Source organism: Manis pentadactyla, chromosome 5 (genome assembly GCF_030020395.1).
Source record: "Manis pentadactyla isolate mManPen7 chromosome 5, mManPen7.hap1, whole genome shotgun sequence".
Lineage (NCBI taxonomy): Eukaryota > Metazoa > Chordata > Mammalia > Pholidota > Manidae > Manis > Manis pentadactyla.
Window position 1 is genome coordinate 149,532,643 of NC_080023.1, and position 27,522 is coordinate 149,560,164.

Below are 27,522 nucleotides of genomic sequence, written 5' to 3' on the forward strand. Positions count from 1 at the left end.
TGGCCAGGCTCTGGGCTGGGGCACGTGGATTTTGTGCAGAAATGTGAGTCTTTCTCAGCCACGGTTAGGAGATAGTTTCCAGTCACCCAGCAGGAAGCCTCCCTTTGTTTTCAGCTAGATATTTTCACCTGTAATAACTGTGGCAGCCACTAAGAGCCAGTGGTAGTTACACAAGGTGGCTTGCTTGGTGGCAGCACTTCCTGACAGGTAACTTCTTTCATAATATAATTTTATTATGTAATGATTATTCTCATACAAAACCTAATATATATGTGTAATATATATATATGAATGCGAGTATATACATGCACATGTATATATGCACTTATACATAAGGATATATTCATATATTTATGTACACATATATGTTCTCCTATAAAAATCTTCTCTAAGCAAATAAGCCGGGAAAAAATAAAGTTAATGCCTTTAATGCTGCAAAGACCAAAGAAAAACACTTTTTTTTCCCTCCCACAATGACAAATGTGAGTTTTTGAACATTTTCCTTGGGCTTTGGTTCTCTATATCTTTTCTTATTTATTAGACCCATTTTATAGGCAGAAAAAGCATTCAGAGTTTTAGGAGTTTGCTCACAGTCACGTGACTAGCGGGGGTCCCTGCTAACTCTGGTTCATTCAGTTCTGGTCTCAGGCACAGCCTGTGCTCTCAGTCACCCCTCCAGCTATCCCTCCTTCTCAGTCCCCCACCCTGGCCTCCTCCAGCGGACCCAGAGGGCACTGCCCTTTGCCCCATCCCCAGTTCCTGGGTTCTCATGACCTGCAGCCTGGCTGCAGAGAACTCAAGATCACACAGCTGTTAACTTCCCCTTCCAAGCCATCAGTCACCATGCTGAGTCCAGCTCATGATCAGGACAGTGGCCCTTGGCATGACCTAAATCCCTCCCATTTCAGTGCTTTATGGGGTCAAACAACAACTGTCACGAGCTCATACACGCAAGTGCTGCACCTGGTGCTGGGTTGTAAGTCACACAAGCTGGGCCCTCAGAGGCTTGACCTCTGTAGGCAAGATGTGACTGGTAGAGAAAAACCTTAACTCAAGGTGGCAGGAGGTCAATGCCAGGACAAAACCAGTGCAGGGGAGTTGGGAACAGGAGAGGAGGAGGCATGGGGCTGAACTGTGGCCCTTGGTGGTGGTCTGGTGGGGGAGCTGTGGCCCCAGAAGACGGGGTTGGGGTCCTGCTGTTCTGGCATGGACACACACAGTCCCAGACTGTGGAAGGGTGTGGCAGAGGGCCCTTACCTGCTCTCCGTGTCTCCCTGCAGGAGCCTGGGTCCAGGTGTCACCATCGCCCGAGCTCCAGGAGGGCCAGGCTGTGGTCCTGAGCTGCCAGGTACCTGCAGGGGTCCTGGAGGGGACCTCATACCGCTGGTATCGGGATGGCCAGCCCCTTCAGGAGTCAACCTCGGCCACACTCCGCTTAGCAGCCATAACTCTGAGCCAAGCTGGGGCCTACCATTGCCAAGCCCAGGCCCCAGGCTCAGCCACCACGAGCCTGGCAACCCCTGTCAGCCTCCATGTGTCCTGTAAGCTTTCATTGCATCCATGCTTCTTGAGGGAGGCAGGGGGGTGAAGGAGTCAAGGTCACGGCTAGGGTAGGGGATACCAAGCCCTTGGTCCTGGGCTCTGTCTCTGAGAGATGGCACCAGATGAGGGGCCAGCTGGAGGGGCCCTGACCACTCCCTGCCTTGTGTAGATGCCCCACGCCAGGCTTCCCTCACCACCCTGATGGACACAGGCCCCGGGCGACTGGGCCTCCTCCTATGCCGTGTGAACAGTGACCCTCCAGCCCAGCTACAGCTGCTCCATGGGGCCCATGCTGTGGCTTCCACCCTGCGAGGTGTGGAGGAACTTGCAGGCAGCAGTCCCCGGCTGCAGGTAGCCGTGGCCCCCAACACACTGCGCCTGGAGATCCACAACACGATGCTGGAAGATGAGGGTGTCTACGTTTGCGAGGCCACTAACACTCTGGGCCAGGCCTCCGCTTCGGCCAACTTCGACACCCAGGGTCAGTGTGGGGCTGTGAGTGTGCGCATGAGTGGCTCCTTTAAGAGAGGAGAGGTGGCTGGGGAGAGTTCTGGAGGCCTGAGGCATGGGCAGACGGGCTGACCACAAGGAGTCTCCATTCCCACCCTTCTGAAGGGGAGCAGTCTCCAGACTGGGGTTTCAGGGAAGAGTCTTTCTTAAAAACAGAATTGTACCTGGATGCACAGTGGATAAAACTGATCAGAAATGAGGTGCCCAAGGGGAAAGCAGAGCAGGACAGGGGAGGCCTGTTCTCCCATGCGACTCAGGGCATGTCAGGGTGCTGCAGATCCCTGCCTGAGACCACATGAGAGATGATGAACCAGTACAGGTGGGCCACCTGTGCCTCTCAGGCTGAGGGGCTTCCTTTGCTCAGGGAGACCGGTGGCTTGCGTCACATGGTCTCATGACCCTCACGGTGTCCCTGTGCCCTCCTTTTCTCCCCAGCTGTGAGTGTGCAGGTGTGGCCCGAGGCCACTGTGCAGGAGGGGCAGCTGGTGAACCTGACCTGTCTCGTGTGGACCACCCACCTGGACCAGCTCACCTACACGTGGTACCAGGATGGGCAGCAACGCCCAGGTGCCCACTCCATCCTCCTGCCCAGCGTCACAGTCACAGATGCAGCCTCCTACCGCTGTGGGGTGGTGAAACCTGGCCAGGCACCCCGCCTCTCCAGGCCTGTCATCCTGGACGTCCTCTGTGAGTGCGGTAGATCAGGGTGGGGCTGGAAGGAGTGACGGCAGCCCTCAGGGCTCAGGACATGGCCAAAGCCCCCCAGACATCCCACCCAGGAACTCTGTACCCAGCTGGCCAAGGGGGCGATAGATAAGGAGCATTAGAATTGGGGGCAGAGGGGACAGGTCCTCTCTGGGCTCCAGATTAGGCAATTGGGAACCTTTGGTGTGGGTAGTCAGTGTCCTCCTGGTCTGAATGCCATCTACAAACTGGCAACTGGCTGCAGTCTCTGAACTTCTATGCCTTTCACGCCTGCAGATGCACCCCGCAGCCTGCGGCTGACCTACCTCCTGGAGAGCCGTGGAGGTCGGCTGGCCCTGATACTGTGCACTGTGGACAGCCGCCCACCCGCCCAGCTGGCCATCAGCCACGCCGGCCGTCTCCTAGCTTCCTCAACCATAGCCTCTGTCCCCAACATCCTGCGCCTAGAACTGTGGGAGCCCCAGCCCAGGGACGAGGGTTTCTACAGCTGCTCTGCCCAGAGTCCTTTGGGCCAGGCCAACACATCCCTGGAGTTGCGGCTAGAGGGTGAGGCAGGGTCCAGGCCAAGCCCTCCAGGGGTGGGATCACCTGTGCCCTCTGGCTGCGCCCAGCTGACCCTGGCTTCCCTGGTACAGGTGTGCAGGTGGTCCTGGCCCCATCGGCCTCTGTGCCTGAGGGGGCTTCTGTCACAGTGACCTGTGAGGACCCTTCTGTTCGGCCACCCACCCAATATGCCTGGTACCACAATGGCCGCTGGCTGCAGGAGGGGCCAGCCGCTTCCCTCTCATTCCCAGTGGCTACGCGGGCTCATGCAGGTGCCTACTCCTGCCAGGTCCAGGATGCCCAGGGCACACGCAGCTCCCGGCCAGCGGCCTTGCAAGTCCTCTGTGAGCATGTGTCCTTGGCTGGGGGTGTCCAGGATGAGGGCAGGTGGAGAGCACTTCTGGGTCCTGGTGGAGGTGGGCACAGGACTGCAGTACACCTGGGAATGGGTGCTTGGGGAGAGAAGGATACAGGTGATGAGGAAAGGAGCCCTGGGGCCCTTTGAACTCAGCCTGGAGGAATCTGCCCACAGGACTCCTGAGAAGGCATCACTTCTAGGAAGCGACCAGTTGTCCAGGGGCTTCAGACTCACCAGTGCCAGGCAGGTGGGCAGTGGAGAGCAGAGGGTTTCCAAGCAAGGTCCCTAACCATGCCCTGCTCTGTCCCCAGATGCCCCTCGGGATGCTGTTCTGTCCTCCTTCTGGGACTCAAGGGCCAGCCCCATGGCTGTGGTACAGTGCACTGTGGACAGCGAGCCACCTGCTGAGCTGGCCTTGTCGCACAATGGCAAGGTGCTGGCCACCAGCCATGGGGTTCATGGCTTGGCATCGGGGACAGACCGTGTCCAGGTGGCCCGCAATGCCTTGCGGCTGCAGGTGCAAAATATGCCCACGGGTGATGAGAACTCCTATGTCTGCACGGCCCGCAACTTGCTGGGCTCTGTCAGCACTATGGGGCAGCTGCAGGCAGAAGGTGAGTGGCAAGGGGGGAGGAGAAGAGGCTCCAGTGCTTTGAGGTCAGAGTCTGGGTGAGAGGTGGGGCTCCCATGGGAGGTGGCTGGCTGGCCCGAGGGGGTAGATACAGCTCTGCCCAATCTGATGGAGGAGGAACAGCTTCCACAGGCCTGCAGATCCCCAACTCCCTCCCTGTCCTTGGCCTGCAGGTGTACATGTGGTGGCTCAGCCAGGGCTGGATGTGCCTGAGGGCACAGCACTGAACCTGAGTTGTCACTTCTCTGGTGGCCCTGGACCCAGGGACAATTCCACCTTTGCTTGGTTGTGGAATGGCCAACGACTGCACACAGAGCCTGTGCCCACCCTCACCTTCATCCACGTGATCCGTGCCCAAGCTGGGGTGTACCAGTGCCAGGCTGAGCTCTCCACTGGGGCTACCACCTCCGCTCCAGTTGTGCTCCATGTGCTCTGTGAGTAACACCACCCTCTGCCTCAGTCTCCTCACATCTCACATGCCCACCTCAGGTTTTCCTCTTCTGTCTGCAATGAGCACTGACTTCACAGGCATGGAGTCCTGCCCAGGAGGCTTCCCACTGGCCAGTTGGGTGATCTTGTGCATCCTTACCTTGGTTTCTTTGTTTGCAAAATGTCAGTTTCCTCACCTTGTGAGACAGATAGGAGATAATACATACAACAGGCCCTCATCAGCTTCTGTCCCTTACTCTATTCTTTACCAGGGCCCCATGCTGTATCAGTCAGCTGTTGCTGTGTAACAAGCCACCCCAAAACTTAGTGCTTAAAACAATAACCATTTTACTTGCTCACAGTCCTGTGGGCTAGAAATTTAGGCTGGACTCAGGTGGGCAGTCCTGCTGGTCTTATGTCTTGTAGCTGTAGTCTTCCAGTGGCTGAACTGAGGCTAGATGGTCTGGGATGGCTTCACCCTCATGGCTGACAGCTGGGGCTGGCTGTTTGCTAGGCCACCTGTGTCCAGCAGGCTGGCCTGGGCGGCCCCATTGTTATGTTCCAAGGAGAGCAAAAGCCAAGAAGTCACACAATGTCATTTCTGCCTTTTAGTGGTCAAAGCAAGTCACAGATCAGAGTTAGGAAATAGGCTCTACCTCTTCTTGGGAGGTGCAGGAAAGTCACCTTGCCTGGGTATAGGGAAAGGAGGGATTTGTGATTGTTTTTCTGCAATCCACACTCCCTGTCTTCCCACAGACCCTCCCAAGGTGCCCTCCATGACGGTCTTTTTGGAGCCTGAGGATGGTGTCCAGGGCATCCTGGACTGCCGTGTGGACAGTGAGCCTCTAGCCAGCCTGACCCTCCACCTTGGCAGTAGGCTGGTGGCCTCCAGCCAGCCCCGGGGTACTCCTGTGGAGCCACACATCCATGTCACAGCCACCCCCAATGCCTTGAGGGTGGACCTGGAAGAGCTGAAGCCCAGCGACCAGGGAGACTATGTGTGCTCTGCCTCCAATGCCCTGGGCTCAGCCTCTGCCTCCACCTACTTTGGAACCAGAGGTGAGGAATCTCCATCTCCCAGGCCACTCTCTGGTCCATAAAGGCCTACCTCTCAGTTCTAAAGGCTTCCATCCAAGTCTTCCCTGAATCCCTTCTGCTACGGTCTGCTTGTCAGCACAGTTTAGACTGGTTGCTTGAAGCTCCTTTAGGGAAGTTTCTGTGATAAAGTGAAAGTCAGAATAGGTTTCATCTTGGGGGAGTCACCTTGGGAGGGAGCCTTGGAGGTCTGGAGCCATAGCTTCCCCCTGAGATCCACCCTTGTGTTCCAGCCCTTCACCGCCTGCATATGTTCCAGAAGCTACTCTGGGTCCTGGGGCTGCTGATGGGCCTCCTCGTCCTACTCTTGGGCCTGGGAGCCTGCTACGCCTGGAGGTGGGTCCAGGGCTGCAGGACGGACGGGGTCACCTCATCCTTCCTCTCTTTTTCCCCAACATACTCCCATATCCCCGCTTCCCTGCCCATGCCTCCTAGCCTGCCTTTCCTCCTCCTGCTTCACATTTGGGAATTCCTCCCAGAATCGTCTCTAACTCCATCCTGCTGTCATTTCTTCTCTCACTATCTCTACCCTGTCTGCATGAAAGAAGGACTGGGGAGGAAGAGAGATAAGGTATCCCACTCCCCACAATGCTCCCCACTGCTCTGTGCAGTGAGTGGTCTGGGGCCAGGCATGGCAGCAGGGGAGAGGGAATGGGGTAGGAGGCGGGGTGGGAGGCTCTCTGAGTTTGCTCTTGCCCTTGCAGAAGGAAGCGTTTTCATAGGCTGATCTTGGGTGAGAATTTGGTGGAGATGGCTTCGCAGAAGGAGACCACGCAGGTATCCATTCACCATGTGGGGCCATGCGGACATAGTGCTCGGCTGGCAGGTGGTGTGGAGCTGGCCCCTGGAGACTACTCATCTACAGGGTGGTGCCTGGGGGTAGGGGGACATTGAGGAGAGACTATGGAGAACCAGGGCCCCCTGAAAAGATGAGGGAGCCATATTCTGATGGGGCAGAGAGCAGACATGTGCTTGCTTGTGGCCAGCTGGATGACTGTGACAGTCGTCTGAATTTGGCAGCATCACCTGCACTTCCAAGACACATCTTAGAACACATCGTGTTTTGGGGTCTCTCCCTCATTCCTTAGTCTGCCTGTCCTTGGGTAGGGGTGAAAGCCTGTTTCCCTCTCCCCCTGATGTGTCTCCTTCTGAAGACAATCCACATGGTGGTCTGGGGCTCCCAGACACATTTTCAGCCATGCACACTCTCAACAATCCCTTTGGGACCCCCTCCAAAGCTGGAGGTCTGGGGCACTGCCTTCCAGAGTTAGAGGTCAGGTGATGACTACTCCCAGAGGCTTCCTGTGACCAGGGTTTTCTCTGTGGGAAGCTCACTGATCCTGATGCAGCCACATTTGGGACTTTGTTCTGTGCTTTATCCCTGAGCTGACCCATGGCATTGCCTACCTTCAGGAGGAGGAGGTCACCAGGACCTGTGAGGACTCCAGCCCCGTGAACAAGGCAGCATTGGGTCCTGCTCACCTCTGTGAAAATAACTCTGTGACATCTGATTTTCTATGACCTGGCTCCAAACCTCTTGCCCCCAAGAAAACTGGGTGGTAGGGCAGAAGTGACCCCCAATCTACCCAGGAGGGTGCTGACCCTGGGGGACACTGAAAAGAAATGAGTTGATTGTGTTGTCCACTTCTCTTCCTTTTTTCTTTCGACATCCTCTCTCCATTTATCTTCCAATGTACTGCTCCTTCACATCCTTCTTCTCCAAGCCTACCCTGGATTTTTTGGATGGAATAGAGTAGCAGAGGATCTTTCTACATCCTCATGGGCTGGCCCAGGCACTCTGTATTCACTAGAATACAAGTTAGGCTGTCCTAATAAGAGACCAAATACAGTAACTTCAACATGAGAGAATTTTTTTTCTCTCCCTTATTAGTCTGGATATGTTATGGTGGTTAAGGTGTTGGAGCTCTGGATCCTTTTCATATTTTTCTCCATCCCTAAAATGTTGTCTTTGATTGTGAGGTTCACATGACCCACTGTGTTCACATTCCCTCCAGCAAGAAGAGAGAAAGAATGGAAGTTGAAGACACACCCGTTCCCATTGTGGACACAACCCAGAAGTTGCATGTGCCATTTCCACTCACTTCCCATTGGCTAAAATTCAGTCACATGACCACTCCAGGCTGCAAGGGGTTCTGGCAAATCTAGTTTTTAATTCTATTTCTAAAGGACTCCCAACCATGGGCTTCATCCCTGAGACTTTTGACATTGGTGAGAATGCTGCCAGCAGGGCATGTTCTCGCTCAGGGTTCACTTGCTGAAGTGTCCTGGCCATTCTGGTCATGAGCTTCTTAGAGGAGGTAGTCCTTCTCACACGTTAAGACTGAGGAAATAGAGAAGGTTTGGTGGCTTCTAGGAGGGCGTGCCAGTCCTGAGCAGGCCTCTTGTGCCAGGCCTGGTCCCTGGAAGAAGAGGTGTCCGCATTCCCACCCCACCATGCCAGGCAACATGCAGGAGCAGACACTATGTCATCAGCATCCTTGTTTCTGCTCTAGGTGCATCCTTCTCCATGATCAAGTGGGTTCACATGCTCCAGGGGCTGTTAAGACAAACAAGGGTCACCAAGAAGGAATAATGTGTTCCCAGGAAGTCAGCACCTGTGGGGACCTGTTCCTGGGTGGGCTAGTGACTAACCACCCTGATAGTGTGGTGGCAGATGGTGGAGTGGAGTGGGGGTAAAAACTCTGCTGCTCTGAGATTTGGGTTGAGTATGGGGGATGGCATAGGAACTAACAGACTGGAGAGAAATTGGAGGCCAGGTGAGCTCTGTGTAGCTGCAGCTGGACCCTTCCTGGTCCCAGGTCCCATTCTTTTTAGTGCCTGATTGCCAGACTCTCCCTGGGAGTCTGTCTGGCATGTCCTTCTAATAAATGTCCATCTTATGACATAATTGGAGTGAGTCTCTTTCTTGCAACCCAAACTGCTGGACTGGAACACAGGATTCAAAGGTGAGTGGGCTTATTCTGGGAGACTGCCTGCCGGAGGTAGCCAGTGAGTGAGTGCGAATTACATGGCATTTACCGCAAACTATCTTATGCTCAAGCCATTTGTGCCACTTCCTGCAACTTGGGGCTCTGCGTGCTGCTCGCCTCCACTGCCCACATGACCATGCTTGGCATGTAGCAGCTGAGTGCTTAGGAAGCACTGTTTTTTCTACATTGTCACCAAGTAGAAAGGGGGAAAGTATGGGTTAATTCCGAGGTGGGACAGGGAGAGAGCAAGCCAAACGCAGCCGGGTGTTTGGGGGCTGTCTGGGGGAAGAGAGGGTGAGTGGAAGCCACAGATGCCACAGAAAGGATAGCTACTGGGGGTTTGGGGAGACTTCATCTGCTTCCATGTACCTCCAAGGGGGTGTAGGTCTGCCTGGGATTTGAGGGGTCTCAGAGGGGTTAGTTGTGTCGCCCCCAGTGATGTGAGGCTCCTCAAGAGTTTAAAAAACAACTTTAATTCAAGTGTAGCACACTTATTGGAAAGTTCACACATTATAAGTGTACAGCTGCAATGGCTTTTCAAAAAGTGACCTGGCCCATGTAACCAGCACCCAGTTTCCCTTGTCCCCCTCCCGGTTGCAACCCCCTACAGGTAACTACTATCTTGACTTCTAACACCATAGATTTGATTTGCCTGTTTTTTAATGTTATATAAATGGAACCATACAGAATGTATGGCAAGTTTGGAAAACTGTTTGCCATTACGTATTAAAGCTAAAACATCCTGCCCCATAACCCTGATATCCCACCCCCGGGTGTTTATTCAAAGGGTTAAGGGCTTGTGTCCACTGTGAGAGGTGTACTGGCATGTTTATAGTCATCCTGTTCTGGTCACTCTTCAGAATGAGTCCTGTATATTGACGGTGGGTGTCCCCATCACGTGAGCCCTTCAAAGGCTTAACTCTTCCTAACTGGCCTTTTCCCAGGACACTTCCTGGTGCTCCTCTGGAGAGTGACACCATCAAGCCATTTGATAAATCATCTTTCCCAGGGCTTTATCGGGCATGAGCACTGAGCTGATCAGTGTCCCTCCTAGAAGCCATCTTCCTCAACTTTGATAAAATGGACTCATCCCCTCCTCTGTAACCTCCAAGTGTAAATAAACCGTTGCTCTGAGATTACAGCAGAAAATTCCTCTGACATGCCTGGATATAGCTCATCTGGATTTGGATGACTCCAACCCCACATAGTTCTTAGGCTACGTGTTCCCTCGTTCTATTAACTCTGACTGTGCCAGGCCCTGTGCCAGACAGTGAACAGAAGACTCCGTGGAGCTTGGGACCTGGGGGAGAAAGACAGGGAAATGGCAACTACATGGCTGTGTGAAATTAGTTGCAGTGAGCAGTTTAGCCCAGAGGACAATAAAGAGGCTTTGGTGCGGGGAGGACCCCTCCACAATGAGACCACGAAGCCTCGGTGTGAGCAGCAGTTCTCCAGTTTGCGGTATTCTTGCCAGAAGAGGGAGGGCTCTTCCTCCTCCTCTCTCTGATGTCCACACTGACGCCTCCTCATCTGCATTCAGATTCTGGCTGCTGTGGGAGTCTGCTCTGCTTTGCTGGTCCCCAGCTTGTTTCCCGCCAGGCGCGTACCCCAACCCTAACCCTACATTTGGCATGTCCTGTCCCTATGCTCTCTGGGGCTTTCTTAGCTGCCTCTCTCCAGGGCTGTTTCCTTTATTATGGTTGGCACTTGTATCTTCATAATTTCCCTTTCTCAGGATCCACACTCTCCTTTGGAATCTCCATTTGTGCTCCTGATTCAAGATGGAAGTCTGGGTCTCTCTGTCCATCCTGATTCCTCCCCAAATGAGAGAAGAGATGGCCAGATGGACCCAGGGTGTGACAGGGTGCCTTGCTCTTTGTCCCCCTGGTTCATCTAGTGAAGGATCAGGAAATTCTGTTCTGGAGGGATGGCCTCTGCCGTTGTCAGCACCCTTGGTGACCCTATTCAGTCATCCACAGGGAAGGGGTTGATGCCTCTCCAGGCTGTCTGCCCTGGATGCCCCAGTGTGGCCAAGGCAATCTATGTTTGAATTAAGTTTGCAGCCCCCAGATGAGGTTTCATGTGCAAATGACTTACAAGGATGAGCTTCTAGAGGAGACCAGTAAAGGGATGGAGGCAGCAGGACAAGCAAGGGAAGAAACTAAGGACACATGCACATGAATGTCCAGAGCAGCATTTTGGGGCAACATCTCAAAACCAGGAACCACCCAAATGTCCAGCAACAGTAGAATCAATAAAAATAAAATGTGGTTATATTCACATAATCAAGTGCTACCCAGTAATGGACATGGCTGGGTTAAAGCCACACAACAGGCTAGATACATTTCCCAAACTGGGATAATATTTGTAACTCATACTCCAAACAAAGGGTTAATCTTCCTTATATATAAAGAGTTCCTTCAAGTGAAGAGAAAGACCAAAAACTGAATAGAAACATGAACTGCAAATATGAACAGGCAATAAAGAGAAAAGGAAATACAAATGACGCTTAAATGTTTGAATATATATATTCAACCTCACTCATAAGAGAAATGTAAATTAAGACTGTACTTTTACATTTAATGAGCAAATATTACAGTCTAATAACAGACATATCATTTGACCCTGCAATCCCACTTGTATTAAATCATCTCACAGATAAACTTGCATATAAAATTATTCATCTCAGTCTACAGCATCTTACTACACTGATGGACAGTGACTGTAATGGGGTTTGTGGGGGGGACTTGGTGAAGGAGGGAGTCTAGTAACCATAATGTTTTTCATGTAATTGTAGATTAGTGATAATAAAATGAATAATAAATAAATAAATAAACAATATGTTAAGAGAAAAAAATTATTCATCACAGCATTAGCAATATATCCATAATACTACTAGCAAGGGGATTAGAAACCATTTATATGCCCAAGAGGAGACTATACGAATAAATGCTTTCAAATATAAAAAGTGATGAGGATGCTGCACACACACTAGAATGGCTAAAATTAAAGACTGACAACACTAAATGTTGATGAGGAAATGGAACTTTCTTACATTGCTAGTGGGTGTGTAAAATGATACAGCCACTTTGGAAAGTAGTTTCTGAAAAACGTAAACATGCCCTTACGATGTGACCCTGAAATTCTACTTTAAAGTATTTACAGATGAGAAATGAAAACACGAGTTCATACAAAGACTTACACAACAGTTTTGTAGCAGCTGCATTTAGAAGAGACCCAACCTGGAAAAGAACCCAAATGCCTAATTGGAGAATAGATAAATCATGCTTCCCTCATACAATGGGACATACTCAGCACTACAGAACAAATTACTGATACATGAAACATGTAAATGAATCTCAAAAACAACAAAGAGGGAAGGAAGCTAAATACAAAAGAGTACATGCTTTATGATAACATTAATATGAAATTCTAGAATAGGCAAAACTTATGTACAGACAGAAAGCCTCTCCGTGGTTGCCTGGAGTTGGGAGTGGGAGAGATGAACTGGGAAGGGGCACAGAGGAACTTTTGGGATGGAAATGTATCTGGATTGTGGTGATGATGGCACAGGTGTATACATTTTTCAAAACTCATTTAACTCTACACTTAAAATAGGTGCATTTTTTGTGTGTCAATTATACCTTAATAAAGTTGACTTAAAAACCCAGAGTAATAATAATAAGCTAATAGTAATAATTGTAAAAATAGTGATACTAAGACCACTCTAAATGCACTGGTAGGAAGGACCTCCAGGGTGTGTTAAGCAAACAAACCAAACCAAAAAAATCAAGGTGCAGAAAAAATGTTAATAAGAGAAACAATATGTCTGTTTTGTCTTAGGTGTGCATAAAATAACCTAAAAGCCTATACAAGAAGCTCATAACAGTGGCTACCTGTTGGGGGATGTGGGCTGAGGGGATGGAGACAGAAGAGGTAGGGATGTTCCCTAAACATACTCTCTGCAAGTTGAATCAGGCGAACATAGGTTCCTTCGCTGCTGTAACTCTTACTAACTGAATTGCCCCATTTTGCATTCTCTAAAACAGATTTGCTTAAAAGTTAACATCCCTCGCTCTTGGAATACTGGAATAGTTGCTACTCCATACCAGAATGTACGACCCAGTACACAAACAAACCTTTAAAACATGGAACAGCTGTTACCAAGGCCGGCAGGGTCCCCCACGTCTGGGCGTCCATGGCTTGTACAGTTCCTCCCCCTGGCCCCGGCCGGGGACCAAGGGCTGCCCGGACCCCCACAAACCTGCATCGCGCGCCTGTCCCCCGCCTCGCGGCTGCGCGGCCTGAGCGCCACTCGCCCCCTGGGCAGGCGCTGGCGCCCACTGCGACAGGCTCGCTCGCGGCCGCCGCACCTGTCTGTCGCCGTCGCCGGCCTCTCCTCCCCTGGGGGCATTTCCGCCGGGTTCTGCCTGGGGGCCTCGGGGACAGGACTGGTGGCAGGGGGGCGACAGAAGTCCGGCCCAGGAGACCATGGAGGGGGGCGCTCCTTACGCAGATCCGAGCAGCAACTGATGGCCCCCTAGCCCTAGCCCCTGGTCCCCCGCTGTGGTCCCCAGAACTCCCTTCCCGAGGGTCCCGGTCCCATCTCCACCTCCACCTCCACGAGTAGGGGGGCCTCTGAGACCTACGCGGAGGCGAGGCGGGGACGGTCCCCCAAGAGGCGGCCCAGATTCCCGCCCGCCCCGCTCCGGCCGCCTCTTATGATCAGCACCGCCCACCCCCGAGGGCGCCGGGGGTCACACGCCTAGACGGCCAGGGTCGCACCGGGTCGACGGCGTGCGGGGTCGCGCGGGGAGGGGTGGGCTGGGGAGCGGGAGCAGCAGGGTCCGGAGGCGGCGGCCAGCTGCACTGGGCGCCGGTGGGCCGCGGTCCAGCCGGGGCGGAGCCGCGAGCCGCCAGCCTCGGTGTGGAGGCCGAGGCGTTCGCAGCTATGGGCCGGGGGGCTCGGAGAGCTCGAGGGTCGCTGGCGTGGCTGTTGCTGCTGAGACTGTGGCCACCGTGGCCAGTGGGCGGAGCTGAGGCGTTTCAGGGTGAGTGCTCCCCGAGGGGTAGCAGAGCCACTGTCAGGGGACCACCAGGCCAGGAGGAAGGACGGGCGTGGGGAGGGTTGGGGGAGTCTCTGGGGGACCTGCCCAGGGATCCTCGACTGTACTGGGCTGGCCTCGGAGCCCACACTTGCACACTGTACTCAGCTGCCACTGTGCGGGGGCCACAGCAGAGCGTCGGGGCCCGTCCCCCTGAGCAACTGCCCAGACCCTCAAGTTCCTCTGCCTGGATTTTCCCGCAAGACTGGCTCCCAGGCCCCATCAGCCAGCGTGAACCCTACTGCACCTCCATCCCTCAGGGAGGCCCCCAGCGCACTGGAGACCCTGCTGTGCCCTCAAACTAGGGAACTAGCTGTGGCCCCCACACGTCATCCCATGCTCACTCCCTCCTCCCAGGGCCTGGGGCAGTGTGTATATTGTTATACTGTTGCCTTGTTTGGTGAGATAGAGAAGGACAGTGTCAAACAGAGGGTGCCTGTAGCAGGGCCCTGGAGGAAGACTGCAGCTCCTGCTCTTTCCCCAGTACCCGACTGACCGAGTCCTGTACATCAAGTGTCCAGCCAGGGGACAGGGAGGAGAACCAGGGAGGAGGCAGGAAGGTCCGAGCTGGCCTGGGCAGGCTGGGGACAGTGGGTCTCACGGCATTGGGAGGGGGTGTGTGGACCAACAGGGACAGGCTGTAAGGGGGAGGGGCAATAGCCCTCCTGCCTTTGGGGATGGTCCCCAGGCATTTTGCTCCTCTGTCCTCCTCAGCCTGAGGTCAGGGGAGAGGGATGTGACCCCTGGGATGAGTGGAGAGGGCCTCTATGCTACCCAGACCTACTTGGACCCCCAGTTTCCACTTCCAGCCACCTAGTCACCACAGCTCCATCTCTGCCTCCCTCTTCCTCGTCAAGGTGCCAGTGACCAGCGTGTGTGCACAGGGCCACGAGGAGAAACCCCACCCGACACCCACACGAGCACACCCTCCCCTCTCCACCTGGGGGGCCTAGGGCCAGCAAGACCTTGTTCTCCAAGCTCAGTGAAGTCCTCTCTGGACTGGGATGTCCCCCTCCCCCTGCCCCCTCCCCCACACCCTGTGGACTCAGACCCCTCCCACACCAGTCCTTCAGCCTCCATTCCAAGGCCACTCCCCACACCCCCCAGTCTGCCTGATGGCAACTCACCCATCCAATCAGGGAGGGCTTCTTGGGGCAAGTGGCCTCCTGGAGCTGCTGCTATTTCAGGTGTTTGGTGATGGAGATGCAGGAAGAGAAAGAAGTTGGGCTGGCCTGACAGGAGCTGAGCCACTTCCACTGGCAGCCATCTCAGCCTGGACAGGACTGCAGCCAGGCTGGGTGGGGGGTGGGGAGCTGTCAGTTCTGGGAGCTGGTTTCCCCAGGGACTGAGTGCCAGAGAGATGGGAGAGTCGCCTGCGTGCTCTGGGATGCCTGGGGCCTGGCTCCTGTACAGCGGGTGTGGTGAGAGTAGCTGGGGCCCACTGTGGGGTGGGGAGGGCTGGGAGCATTCCAGGGGTGCATTCCAGATGCCTTCTGAGTAATGCCTGGCTCTGGTATTCCTCCTAGAGCCCCCTTCAGCAAACCTGGCCTGAGTGCCCTCAGGCCCTGCGCCCCAGCCCTCCCCAACCTTGAAGACAGGAGGAGGGTTCTGGAAGCCCTGCTTTCAGCATGAAGCCTCCAAGGGGAGCCCTGGGCAAGGTGGGCCTCCCAAGACAACATCTGGCTATTGTTTTTCTCAGATGGTGAGGGAGACACAGGCATCCTCTTCCCAGATCTCTCATCCTAAAGGCATCTGCTACCGTCTAAAAATACCCAAGGCTGCCTCCCCTTTCCCTTCCCTCTGCACTGGGCACCTTGGTCTCTTCCTTATGACCTTTGACCCCAGCCTCCTGCTTCCAAGGTCAGTAGGGTTCCTGCATCTCCAGCTGAGCTGTCCTTCTCAGGCTCCTCTGTCTCTCTTCTGCCACCTCCCTGGTGGCTCCTCAGTTCCCAGGATGGCCCATGGGTGGCCATCCTCTAGGCTAAACCTTTGAGTGTTGAAGACGGAGTCTCCTATTCCCCTGTTGATATCCTACAATCCCATCCATCTGTTGTCCCCCACTCCCCTGTTCCTCAGGTCCCTTTCACTCTGGAAGAAGTACCCCTGGAGAGCCAGTCACCCTGCACTGGGTCCTGGATGGACAACACTGGCGCATGGTCACCCCGGACAAGCCGGTCAGTGCCAGGTCACACCTATTCTGTAGAGGCCCAGGGCCTCCCAGCCTCTTTGCCTCTCTCCAGATTTCAGCATGACAGTTTTTCTGGGGTCCTTAGATCCCCTGAGTCATTTAGGCCCTCACCAAAGATTGCTGGGGTGGTGGGAGAGACATTTAGATCCCAAGAGCCTGCACACATGGAAGTCATTTTCAGTCTCCACCACCCCCTTCTTCCTTCCCTCCCACAATTATCTGGGCCAACCCTGCTTCATCAGGCAGAGGTGGAGCCAGAGTTTGAGGGGCCTGAAGCTTTTCAGGGACTTCCTTAAGAAAACACCGAAATATCTTCCTTTTGCAAAATTTACCAGACCATGTGACACTGTGGGCACATTGCTATCTCCTCCAAGACCCTACTGCTGGAGGGCCTGAAACTTCAGCCTCACTGGCTCATACAGAATCCACTTCTGGCCAGGGAGCAGTGGTCACTCTCCTGGCACCCCCAGATGCAAGGCCCTGCCATTTTGCTTCTTCAGAATGCTCTGCCTCAGCCTCCTCCCAACACCCATCCCTCACACACTCCCAAAATAATCATGCCCCGATCTGCATGCACCACACATCTATGCTACAAACCAGGAGGCCTGCAACCTCAGTATACCCATTTCACAGAGGGGCAAACAAACCCAGAGAGGTTGGAGAAATTGTCCAAGGTAACACAGCACTCCAGCTCAGAAGCCTGAGGCCCACTAAGATCTGAAAGATTTCAATGCACCAGCCAACCCTAGAGAGCCTAACCCTAGAGAGCCCTCCTTATCCTGAATTTTCAGACAAGAGAGAACAATCCACTGTCCAAGCCAGAAAGGAGGAAGGAAGCAAGGCACACCATGAAGGCTGAGAGACCCCTACAGGCCCAGCAGCTCCCAACCTAGGGCCCTCACCAGGTCCCCCAGACACTCAGGTGTCAGATTCAAGTGGTCAAGCACGGCGCTGGCCTGAGCTTTGAGGTCAGTCTCCTGGACATCCCTGGCAGAGGGGAAGGCTGGGCACATGCTGTGTCACCCTGACTGTGGACCTCCCTCCCAGTCTGGCCTGGGCTGTGACCAGGAGGGGAAGCAGAATGGCCTTGCTTTCCCCATTCATGGGCCCCTGCCCCAGGGAAGCCTGCCTAAATGAGGACAGAGTCAAGGCAGGGAGTCCTCAGAGGCACAGTTTCCCCAGAGGCAGGGAACACCCACATTTCAGGTCGGGGGTGGGGTACATAGTGAGGGGCAGAATCCCCAGGAAGGCAGGAAGTGAGGACAGCAAGGGCTGCAGACAGATGGACAGAGAGAGGGGAGCCCACAGGTGGGGTGGGGTAGAAGGAAGCCTTCCATTTGGGCTGCCACCTTTCTTCATGCAAACCTTTCTCCAATAAAGCAAATGGCATTCTGGCCGCATGAACTCATGCTTGGGGCTTGGGGCCTTGAGGGGTAGGGAGGCTTTTGGTCAAGGGAGGAGGGCTGTCTGTTCTCCACCTGCAGAGGAAGGGCCCCCCCAAGACTCATAGGCCCTTGGCCTGGAGCCCAGCCCAGTGCATTGTGGGCTAAAAGGGGAGGGCCAGCATTCCAAAGACACAGAGTTCTCCAGGACACTCCTGGGCCAGCTCCAACTCTGGGCCCCCAGCCAGGCTGTGTGGACCAGTGGGGGCAGATGGGATATTCCCACAGAATGGAAGAGGCAAAGACGGTAGGGGCAAGGAGAGGCTGGCGGGCCTGCCTTCCTGATATCTAGCTGGCCTCCTGACATCTAGTCATCTAGCCTAAAAAGCCAGTGTTTTTCTCTTGGCCTGGGATGGGGGTTAGTATTTACTTCATGGGCTCAGGAAAGCAGGTATGAGGATAGCCTGCTGGAGGCCAAGGAAAATTTCTGTGTGTGGGCAATTTGTCAGAATGGAGGTGGAGGAGTAAAATCTGAATTCTATAGTAACAAGACACAGAAACAAAAGGCTGTGAGAAGGTCCGAGTCACAGCCACCTGATGCTGCCCACCCAGTGTCCTCCCCACTTAGAGGAAGCCTCCGGGCAAATAAAAGACGTGGGAGGGCCAGAGGAAGGACCCAGCAACCTTAGGCAAGGCAGGGCACCTTGCTGGGACCTCCTGTCTCTTTAGGGAGGATGCGGTGTGCACCTGTCAAATGGCTGTTTTCAGGACAACAAACATCCTGAGTTTGGGAACATCTTTGTCTGGATGTTCTCTCCCCCACGCCCCTCCACGCCCACCGTGGCAAGTGGGGAGCCTGCTGGCCTCTGCCCCACCCCCCACAGTGTTCTCCCCACAAACTCCCTGGCCAGCTCCACAGCCTACGTGCTCCTTGGCACACAGGAGGCCTGGATGTCTGCCATCAGCCCTGCACTCCTTCTTGCTCAGGTCTCGGAACTAGACACAGGGCTGGTGGCCTTGGAAGCTGAAGGCCAGGAGCTCCTGCTTGAGCTGGAGAAGAACCAGTAAGTGCCAGGCTGGGGAGGAGACTGGGAGCCAAAAACAACCTCTCCCTCTGGGGGCTTCAGTGCTGGGGGCAGGAACTGCTGGGAGTCCCTAGGAGAGGTGGATGGAGTAAGGGCTCCAGAGGAGCAGGTGGCAGGTGGAGTCACGCCAGCCCGTGACTGGTTCACTAGAGGCTGAAGTGGACTTTGGGGCTAGGTTGACCCACTGTGGGGCACATCCCCTCATTCTGGCCCCAGGAGCATCTTTTCAGCTTCCTGCCAGAAATGAATAAGCATCACCTAGTGGGTGCTTGCAGGTTGTGCTCAGGCAAAACATGGATTCCAGAGATGGGCTGACAGTCCAGACTGAGGGAATGGCAGAAAGAAAAGTGAAGTGGCTACAAAGGTCAAGGCACAAACAGGGGCCTGTAATTTGGCCCACCTAGAGCATCTCCATCTGCAGGGAAAAGAGCAGCAGGGAATGAACTTGGGGCATCCCCATAGGCCATTTAAATGTTGAATGTCCAGGATGGTGCAGAGTCAAAGATTTTGAGCTGGTGAGTGAGCAGGCTGAGTCGAGTGAGTGTCCGAGGAAGAGCCTGGGGTCTTGAAGCCACTCAGACTGAATTACCAACAGCTGTCACTCAGCAGCGCTTGTTTCATTGCAGGTACTGTTCTAAGCACTGTAATCAGATGGAACAAACTTTAGTTCCATCGTGCCTAACCCAAGTTTCTCTGAGGTTCTATGTCCCCACGCATTAAATGGAGTAATCACATCACAACCTCCTAGGGTTGAGTGTGTGTGTGTAGGGGAGCAAGGCTGGAGAAGGTGAGGGAAAGGCTAGGGGGTAGAGAAGCAGGCATTACAGGTCTTTGGGGTGGTCTGGCAGTAAAGGTGAGGTGGAAGGTCAAGGATTTTCTTTAAAGAAGAAAGATTGACTTATGGTTGGTCCATTTTGGTGAGAAAGGGCCTAAAGATGGATCATTACTGGGGAAGGTGGAGATAGGATCCCTGCTCAGGCGGGCAGGGCAGGAGCAGGTGTGAGGAGGTGGGGATACTATTTTCTCTGGCAGCAGGGCATGAACATCACTGAAGGACAGGTGGGGAGATACGTGCAATCTGGGGGCCAGAGAAGATGTGAAGGGTCTTCGGAGTGAAGGAGGAGGAGGAGGTAGAGGGTTGACAGATGCCAACAAGGACAGGCAGCAGGCAGGGCCACCTAGGGAGTTCACCACACTTCCTAGACTCCAAGTGCCACCTCCTCAGCAGTGTCTCCTGAATACTCCCCTCCTGCTCAGTCCCAGACCTGTGGATCCAGCTGCCCCGGGCCCCATGAGGACCACAAACTCTTCCCCTACTCCTGCTCCTCCTTGGTGCTTCCCACACTCCCACTTCCCACATCTAAGCCATCACCAAGGCTCCTTCTAGCCCAAGGCTTTTCTCAGCTGAGCGATACAATTGCTCTTGCTTAAGATACACTTTGCTTCTTAAGTGCTAGCCTTGTGCCTCACTCATAAAGCTGCTTAATCAGCATTCAGGGAGTGGGGGGGGGGCATCCTGGAGGAGGCAGGGCTGAATTAGGTGATTCCCACAACACCCCCTCCCAGCAGGCTGCTGGCCCCAGGATACACAGAAACCCACTACAGCTCAGATGGGCAGCGGGTGGTGCTGGCCCCCAACCACGTGGTGAGATACTCCCAAGGGCTCTGAGGACAAGGGAAGGGTGCTGGGGGATGCACTCCCTGGGGCTTCCCCCATCCCACCCCCATCCCCCTCCAGTGCCTAAGGAGAGGCTGGAGCCAGACTCAGCCGCGCCTTCTCTCCTACATCTCCTTCAGCCCTGGCTGAGATTTGGGGTGGGCTTCCTTGTTCTTCAGGATCACTGCCACTATCACGGGCGAGTGAGGGGCTTCCCAGACTCCTGGGTAGTCCTCAGCACCTGCTCTGGGATGAGGTGAGGGGTTCTGGGGGAGGAGGCTGGGCCTGGAGTTGGGGAAGAGTTCCCGCACACCCACTTTGCACCCCTGTGCACCCTAGGGGCCTGATCTCGCTCTGCAGCAATGCTAACTACTATGTGCAACCCTGGCCAGTGGGGGACTCCAAGGATGCTTTGACCCACAAGATCTTTCAGCTGGAGCAGCTGCTCAACTGGAAAGGGGCCTGTGGCCACAGGGACTCCAGGAACATGACCCGCCTTTCTCGTGCCACCCAGATCAGGGTCAGGGGTGCAGACAGCTTTGGGAGTGGGAATGCAGTATCCATAGCCCTCCAAACCAGGACAGGAAGGCACAGCCACGGTTAACAGCCTCCTGTCCTGGTGTTTTTATTTGGAGGCTGAAGAAACAGGTTCTACAAATTTTCTGTTAGCCTTGTGCTTTCCAGGGATTGGGGCTGGTGGTCAGGGCTGAAGCCTGCCACTCAGGGTCACCGTTGCCTCTCCCAGGAGAAGCGGGAGGCCCGCAGAAGCCCGAGGTACCTGGAGCTGTACATCGTGGCTGACCACACCCTGGTGAGAGGAACCCCAAGGGGGCTGGCGCAGGGGTAGAGCTCGCTGACTCTCACAGCGCTTTATTGCTGCCTTTCCAGTTCTTGACCCAGCACCGGAATTTAAACCACACCAAACAGCGTCTCCTGGAGGTCGCCAACTATGTGGACCAGGTTGGGAGGGGTGGGAACAGAGCCCTTCTGGGGATGACGGTGACAGGGGTGGGCACGTCCCGGGGGACGTGGTAGGCTTGGGGATGAGGAGAGGGAACGGAGAGGGGTCCCCTAGGAGAAGCACAGGCACCGTGGCCCTGTCCCCCACTTCAGCCCCGCCCGGTCCCGCCCACAGATTCTCAGGACTCTGGACATTCAGGTGGCGCTGACCGGCCTGGAAGTGTGGACCGAGCAGGACCAGAGCCGCATCACGCCGGACGCAAACGCCACGCTGTGGGCCTTCCTGCAGTGGCGCCGGGGGCTGTGGGCACGATGGCCACATGACTCGGCACAGCTGCTCACGTGTGTGCCTCCGACCCCCACGCGGGCCCCCACCCCACCTCGGGCGGCCCCGACTCCTGGTTCCTCCCAGTCACTGGGCGCTCCGCCTTTAGGGGCCGCGCCTTCCGGGGTGCCACCGTGGGCCTGGCGCCCATAGAGGGTATGTGCCGCGCCGAGAGTTCTGGAGGCGTGAGCAGGGTGAGCTCCACCGCGAAGGGGAGGAGAGGTGCTGCGGGCAGGGGAGCCCCGCAACCCGCAGTGACCGTCCCCGCACCATCCCAGGACCACTCGGAGCTCCCCATTGGCGCAGCAGCCACCATGGCCCACGAGATAGGCCACAGCCTCGGCCTCAGCCACGACCCCGACGGCTGCTGCGAGGAGGCAGCGGAGGAGCAGGGCGGCTGCGTCATGGCAGCGGCCACTGGGTACCGCAGGGAGCCGCGCGGTGGAGGGTGGCGCCGGGGAGGCTCCTCTAGACCTGGGGGCCTTCCGCAGCCACATTTCTTAGGGAGAAATGGTTATCCCTCGGTTTCCTCTTCTGTAAAATGGAGATACAATAGTGCTTGCCCTGAGAGTTGTTTGAGGCTTAAATGGGGAAAACTCAGGTAAAGTGTATTCTTAAGAGTATGATTATTTTCGGAAGCACCTAGCGAGGTTATTCCAACCCCGGGAGTAGCAGCGCTGGGTCTGGATTCGAGCTTGAATCTTGGGCCGCCCGCTTCCGCGTCTTACCCTCGGGCCTCGGGCTCGCTGCGTGACTTTGCGCAGGTTACTTCCAGTCTCTGGGCTCTGCCTGTGAAGGCTTCGAGCCACGGGTCGCTCAGGCTGGGGGGTGAGCAAGCACGGAGCGGTGAGCGGGGTTGGGGATCGGAGACCAGTGCAGGGTGGAGGATGGTGGTCCTTCCCCGCCCGTAGGCACCCGTTCCCGCGCGTGTTCAGCCGCTGCAGCCGGCGCCAGCTGCGCGCCTTTTTCCGCAAGGGGGGCGGCGCGTGCCTCTCCAACGCGCCGGACTCCGGGCTCCTCGTGCGGCGGGCGCGCTGCGGGAACGGCTTTGTGGAAGACGGCGAGGACTGCGACTGTGGCGCAGGCCAGGTCGGGTCCGCGCTCCCACTCACAGGGGACCAAGGCTGACCCCCCCTGCCCCCTCCCGCGAGGTCTGGGCGCTGCTCACTCACCTGGTCCCTCCTGGTTTTTCTCGCTGCAGGAGTGCAGGGACCCCTGCTGCCTCGCCCAGAACTGCTCGCTGCGTGCGGGGGCCCAGTGCGCCCAAGGGGACTGCTGCGCGCGCTGCCAGGTGAGGGCAAGGAGGCTCTGGGTGAGGGGTAGGGGCGCTTCTGAGCCGGCCATCCGGTCTTGGCTGGTTGGCGCCCTCTGGACCGCTGCGGGTGCTCACTCTGCTCGGTAAATCCGCGTGGCCCTCCCGCCTCAGAGCCCCGTTGTCGGCGTGGATCCTTACTGTCCATTCTCTCTGTGCCTCTGCCACTCTCTTCGCTTGGGTCACCTGCGTAGCTGAAGCCGCCGGGCGCGCTGTGCCGCCGGGCTGCGGGCGACTGTGACCTCCCAGAGTTCTGCACGGGCGCCTCCCCCTACTGCCCCCCGGACATTTACCTACTGGACGGCTCGCCCTGCGCCAGCGGCCGTGGCTACTGTCGGGACGGCGCGTGTCCCACGCTGGAGCAGCAGTGCCAGCAGCTCTGGGGGCCTGGTGAGACTAGCGTGTACCCACCCCCATCCTCCGGTCTGCGCAGTTTTTGACTCTAGGGAAGACGGGCGGGGGTATCTGAGGCCAGCGGAGCGGGATCTGGTCTGCCTGCAGCCCTGCTCCTGTTCCCCAGGCTCCAGCCCAGCCCCGGAGGCCTGCTTCCAGGTGGTGAACTCCGCGGGAGACGCTCACGGGAACTGCGGCCGGGACCCGGACAGAGGCTTCTTGCCTTGTGCACAGAGGTGGGAGTGGAAGAGGGGATGGGGGTTGGGGAGCAGAAGCTGGGGAATGGGCTGAAGGAAGGGGGACACTTCATGCTGTTTGACCACCCTCCATTTTGTCCCCAGGGATGCGCAGTGTGGGAAGCTGCAGTGCCAGGGCGGGGAGCGGAACCTACTCCCGCCATACATGGTGCCAGTGGACTCCACCATCCACCTTGGCAGCCACGAGGTGACCTGCAGGGGAGCCTTCATGTTGTCTGGTGCCCAGCTGGACCTGCTTGACTTGGGCCTGGTAGAACCGGGCACCCAGTGTAGACCTGGAATGGTGAGCCCTGCCCACCTGACCACTCCCTGCCCCGAGTCCTGAGGCCAAAGGTCACTCTACCTTACTGCCCAGTGCATTCATTGCCCATAGGTGTGCCAGGACAGGCGCTGCCAGAACACTACCTTCCTGGAGCTGGACCACTGCCTGATAACCTGCCATGGCCATGGGGTGAGTGGCCCAAAAGTCTGGGGGTGCCTTGGGGTTCCTAATCCCATGGGACTCTCTCTCCTCTCCTCTGCAGGTTTGCAATAGTAACCGTAACTGCCATTGCGCTCCAGGCTGGGCTCCACCCTCCTGTGACAAGCCAGGGTTTGGTGGCAGCGTGGATAGTGGCCCTGTGCAACCTGAAAGTGCGCCTACTGGGGGCAAATGGGGAGGTGCTGAGGTGGTGCACCTGCTCAGGACTCAACCCCACCCTGTCCTCCGCAGACCATGAAGCCTTCCTGCTGGTGGTGACCCTTAGCTTCCTGCTGCCTCTGCTCCCTGGGGCTGGCCTGGCCTGGTGCTGCTGTCGGCAGCCAGAATCCCGTCTCCACCAGGGCTTCTGGGGCTCAAGGGGGGACCCCACATGCAGTGGGTACGCTCTGAGGCTTCAGGTCCCTGTTCCCTGAGCCCATTCCTGCTCCTCAGCTCTGCTGGGCCTGGGGTTGAGGGGGTGGAGTCCTCAGGCCTTGCACCCAGGACCAGAGATCTGAGAGAGGCAATGGAAAGAAGCCTTGAGCAGGAGGCGCCAAGGATCTCCCAGTGGAGCCGAGGGTGTGGGTCCCTGCAGTGCCCATTATTGTGTCATTTTGCTGTTTTTATTTTTCTTTACCAGCTCCTAATGCAGTTTTCTTGCTCCACTGTGCCCTTCAAGGTCACTCTAGCTTCTCTCTTTCATGAGATTTCAGCCTTATGTCATTTCCTCTGCTTAAATCTCTTCTGCTACTCCCTTCAAGTTGCCAAATGCTGAGCCTGCATATTTTTTCATGCCATATCACTGGTCAGCTATGGCAATGGCTGCCCTTGTGCCAAGAGCCCACTCCTACCTAACCAGTTCTCTGTGACCTGGGAGGAGGGCCACATAATACCAAGCAAGGCTGGCACCCTCTGGCCACATCTAACAGCCCAGCCTTGGGAGTGCTGCAGGCAAGCAGACAGAGAGGGCATGATTTGGGCTAGAAATGGGGCAGAAGGCATCCCAGATAGGGGCAAGGCACCAGCCACATCCCAGATGCCACCTGAGAGGACCTCAGTGCAATGAGCTGTGATTATGGGTCTGTGTGCAGAGGAGCGAGTGGTCAGAGCTTGGCGGGTCAGCCTAAGGGGCCCACAACTGCATCTCGTCATCAAGGCCGAGTCTTGAGGGCAGTGGAGACTGTTTGGAAGAGACTGCAGTCAGTGGCAAGACTCTGGGAGATGGGGCATGAGCTGCCAAGCAGGGCCGGGATCATCAAGGGCAGCAGGGCCCCCCAATGGCAAGGCACACAGGCACAGCTGTCATTGCATGAGGAAGTCCACCCTCTTTGGGACCCGAGTGATGCCAGCGTCTAGAGGGTGCCCAGCACTCTGAGGTGGCACCAGAGCCTGGGAGAAATGTCAGGGCTGGAGAAAAGTGTGGGTGGTCCTGGGTGGACAGGAGTCTCAAGGGAAGCCTGAACCCCAAGGGCTTCTCTCAAGAGGGAGCAGGAGAGGAACATGAAGCAGGTTTCCACCTTCAGTCAAGGCATGACTTGGTCTGGGTATGCCATGCTCTCGGTCACCGTTCTGATCTCCTGTCTCTTATCCTGCTGCTTAGGCCCAAAGATGTCCCATGCAGGGACCACCCCCTGGGCAGTGTACATCCTGTGGAGTTGGGCCCAACAGTCCCTGGAGAGCCCCAGCCCCTGGGTGAGTGAAGCACAGGGGGAGATGGGGAGGCAAGTGGAGGGCTGGTTCTCGCATTCTGCCTCCTTCCAGATGAGTCTCCTCCCCACTTAGCACCCAGACACTTTGAGTCTCCTGTGCCCTACCCTGCCTCAGGGACTCCTGCTGACTGGATTCACAGCCCTCATCCTCCACCATTGCTCCACAGACCTTGAGAACTCTTCCAGAGCCCGACAGCCACCGTGAGAAGCCTGCGCCCGGTAGCCCTGCCTTCACCCCAGAGGTAGGGGGCCCTCCCTCTCCCATTGCTTATCCACTCCCGTTGCCCCTCACTTTGCTGTCTCCTACCCTGAGGTTTTTGAGCTTGGGTTGTAATGAGAATGAGATAGGAGCTCATGGAGAAGCTGTTGACATGGAGCTCAGATACTGAAAGCCCTTGGGGAGAGGGAGAAGTTGTATGTCTTTCTGGGTCACTGGTCCTCACTGAGGGAGGACAGGGTCCCAGCCCTCAGGGCATGACCTTCCTTTACTTCATTCTCAGCAGGTCAAGTCCAGAAGCCAAGATCCTGTCTCTGGTGAGACAGAGCTCCTGAGATGTGGAGATTTTAAGACAGGTGGCTGCTGACAGCCACTCCACAAACTTGGACCCCCAGAGGCCCAGCCAGCAAGTCAGCTGGCCTCCTGCATCTTCAGGCAGCTTGCAAGTTTCCTCCCACTCCAGGACCCCAGAGCCTCATCATAAGTTGCCTCCTGCTGTCCCCGTTCCTCAGGGCCAGGGATCTTGCTGGGGCACACACTCCAGCTCAGAAAAATCAGTCCAAGGAGCACAGGTCATGTAGTCACTGCCATTCTGTCACCAGAGGAGCCTGGGTCATGATGGACTCCAGAGAGCCCTCTGTCCCGGGAGCCTTGGTGTGTCTGCTCCATGCACAGACTTGAGGAAGGCGGTGGCTGCCAGGCCAGAAGCCTGGACTCCAGGACCATACATTTCAGAACAAGTCCATTTCCTTGGAGCCTGACCCCTGCAAAACAAAAACCTCAGGACTTTCCTTCCTCCCTCTTCCTGCCCTGTCCTGTTCCCCAAATGCTTCCTCAGCTCCACCCCCAATTCCTAGTTCTCCACCTGAGGATTTGGGGGGAGTGGAGCCTGCTACAACCCCCTCACTCTGGACACTACTCAGCCGCTCCTCCATTTTATGGGAGGAGACAAAGGAAGCCATTTAAAAAGGACACACTAAAGTAGAAGTCAGAAGAAGGACATGTTGCCTTTGGCCTCTGTGAGTTGTGAGTTTTTTGTCTGTGAGTTCAACCCCATGGGGGTCACTGAGGGTCAGAAGGGGTGGTAGCTGGTCAGTGGAGCCTCAGATGGCAGCCAAGGCCCCAGATGTACCTGGGCATAGGATGGTGTCCCCTAGCTTGAATGATTCCTTTGTCCCCCTCCAGCCTCTCCTGGATATTCTCAGCCACTTACTCTCTCCCCTTGCTTTAGGCAACAGTTGCTGCATGACTGTATCAGCCAGCTTGTTGGCTGTGTAAGAAAACCACCCCACAATTTAGTAGCTTAAAACAACTAATTTTGTGAATGAGTAAATTAAGTTGAACTCAGCAGTTGGTCTCAGCAAGGCTCATTTGTATGTTTGCAGTCAGATGCTGGTCAGGTAGGCAGTTCTATTTCTGAGTTTGGCTGGCTGTTGGCTAGGGGGAGGAGGATGAATGGGCTGGGTTTCTCATTTTCCAGCAGGCTAGCCCAGGCTTATTTACTTGACAGCTGCAGAGGGTTCTAAGAGAACAGGGCCAGGATTAGGGTGAGGGGAGTGATACACTTACCTTGGGCACAAAAAAAGTTATCAAGATAAGTGATATATTAATGCAGTATTTTAAAAGATCAAAAAATTAATGCAAATAAAATCCATGATGAACATCAAAT

At 55.7% G+C, this 27,522-nt stretch overlaps 2 protein-coding genes and 1 long non-coding RNA gene across 19 annotated transcripts in view; 2 read left to right on the forward strand and 1 right to left on the reverse strand.

The window, feature by feature from the left end:
* Nucleotides 1-7,457, forward strand: part of SIGLEC1 (sialic acid binding Ig like lectin 1) — a 20,440-nt gene extending 12,983 nt beyond the window's left edge. For 4 of the 5 annotated variants that reach the window (XM_057502797.1, XM_036924601.2, XM_036924599.2 and 1 more), the window contains 11 exons: nucleotides 1,281-1,541; nucleotides 1,712-2,023; nucleotides 2,488-2,739; nucleotides 3,034-3,303; nucleotides 3,393-3,644; nucleotides 3,970-4,272; nucleotides 4,463-4,723; nucleotides 5,475-5,777; nucleotides 6,047-6,149; nucleotides 6,518-6,590; nucleotides 7,227-7,457. In XM_057502797.1, coding sequence (XP_057358780.1) covers nucleotides 1,281-1,541; nucleotides 1,712-2,023; nucleotides 2,488-2,739; nucleotides 3,034-3,303; nucleotides 3,393-3,644; nucleotides 3,970-4,272; nucleotides 4,463-4,723; nucleotides 5,475-5,777; nucleotides 6,047-6,149; nucleotides 6,518-6,590; nucleotides 7,227-7,334 — 2,498 coding nt within the window. In that variant the 3' untranslated portion in view covers nucleotides 7,335-7,457. The remainder of the gene's footprint in view (nucleotides 1-1,280; nucleotides 1,542-1,711; nucleotides 2,024-2,487; nucleotides 2,740-3,033; nucleotides 3,304-3,392; nucleotides 3,645-3,969; nucleotides 4,273-4,462; nucleotides 4,724-5,474; nucleotides 5,778-6,046; nucleotides 6,150-6,517; nucleotides 6,591-7,226) is intronic. The other variant, XM_057502796.1, reaches the window with a different exon arrangement.
* On the reverse strand, nucleotides 5,050-15,359 carry LOC118931806 (uncharacterized). Its single transcript, XR_008997908.1, has 3 exons — nucleotides 15,036-15,359; nucleotides 5,827-5,934; nucleotides 5,050-5,256 (listed from the first exon to the last, which is right to left on the reverse strand). It is a non-coding gene; the product is annotated as an uncharacterized LOC118931806 (long non-coding RNA).
* On the forward strand, nucleotides 13,619-26,869 carry ADAM33 (ADAM metallopeptidase domain 33). 13 transcript variants are annotated; one of them, XM_036924614.2, is made up of 22 exons: nucleotides 13,619-13,854; nucleotides 15,985-16,082; nucleotides 18,421-18,542; nucleotides 20,130-20,208; nucleotides 20,400-20,476; nucleotides 20,560-20,740; nucleotides 20,966-21,031; nucleotides 21,109-21,180; nucleotides 21,356-21,522; nucleotides 21,615-21,699; nucleotides 21,784-21,926; nucleotides 22,417-22,594; nucleotides 22,707-22,796; nucleotides 23,012-23,207; nucleotides 23,338-23,446; nucleotides 23,552-23,750; nucleotides 23,841-23,918; nucleotides 23,992-24,100; nucleotides 24,180-24,327; nucleotides 25,528-25,619; nucleotides 25,752-25,878; nucleotides 26,137-26,869. In XM_036924614.2, the coding sequence occupies exons 1-21, from the start codon at nucleotides 13,755-13,757 to the stop codon at nucleotides 25,808-25,810; spliced, it is 2,448 nt and encodes an 815-aa protein (XP_036780509.1). In that variant the 5' UTR covers nucleotides 13,619-13,754; the 3' UTR covers nucleotides 25,811-25,878; nucleotides 26,137-26,869. The 13 variants fall into 13 exon arrangements, with proteins under 13 accessions (XP_036780509.1, XP_036780510.1, XP_036780502.1 ...); XM_036924615.2 differs by having other exon boundaries at nucleotides 18,466-18,542; XM_036924607.2 differs by having other exon boundaries at nucleotides 21,615-21,926.
* The last annotated feature ends 653 nt before the right edge of the window (nucleotides 26,870-27,522 follow it).

Bases quoted from the DNA above. Each gene is read 5' to 3' on its own strand.
- ADAM33 (XM_036924607.2), top strand. From the start codon at position 13,755: ATGGGCCGGGGGGCTCGGAGAGCTCGAGGGTCGCTGGCGTGGCTGTTG. The intron at 13,855-15,984 runs GTGAGTGCTCCC...CCTGTTCCTCAG, and splicing joins CGGAGCTGAGGCGTTTCAGG to GTCCCTTTCACTCTGGAAGA. The intron at 23,751-23,840 runs GTGAGCCCTGCC...CATTGCCCATAG, and splicing joins CCCAGTGTAGACCTGGAATG to GTGTGCCAGGACAGGCGCTG.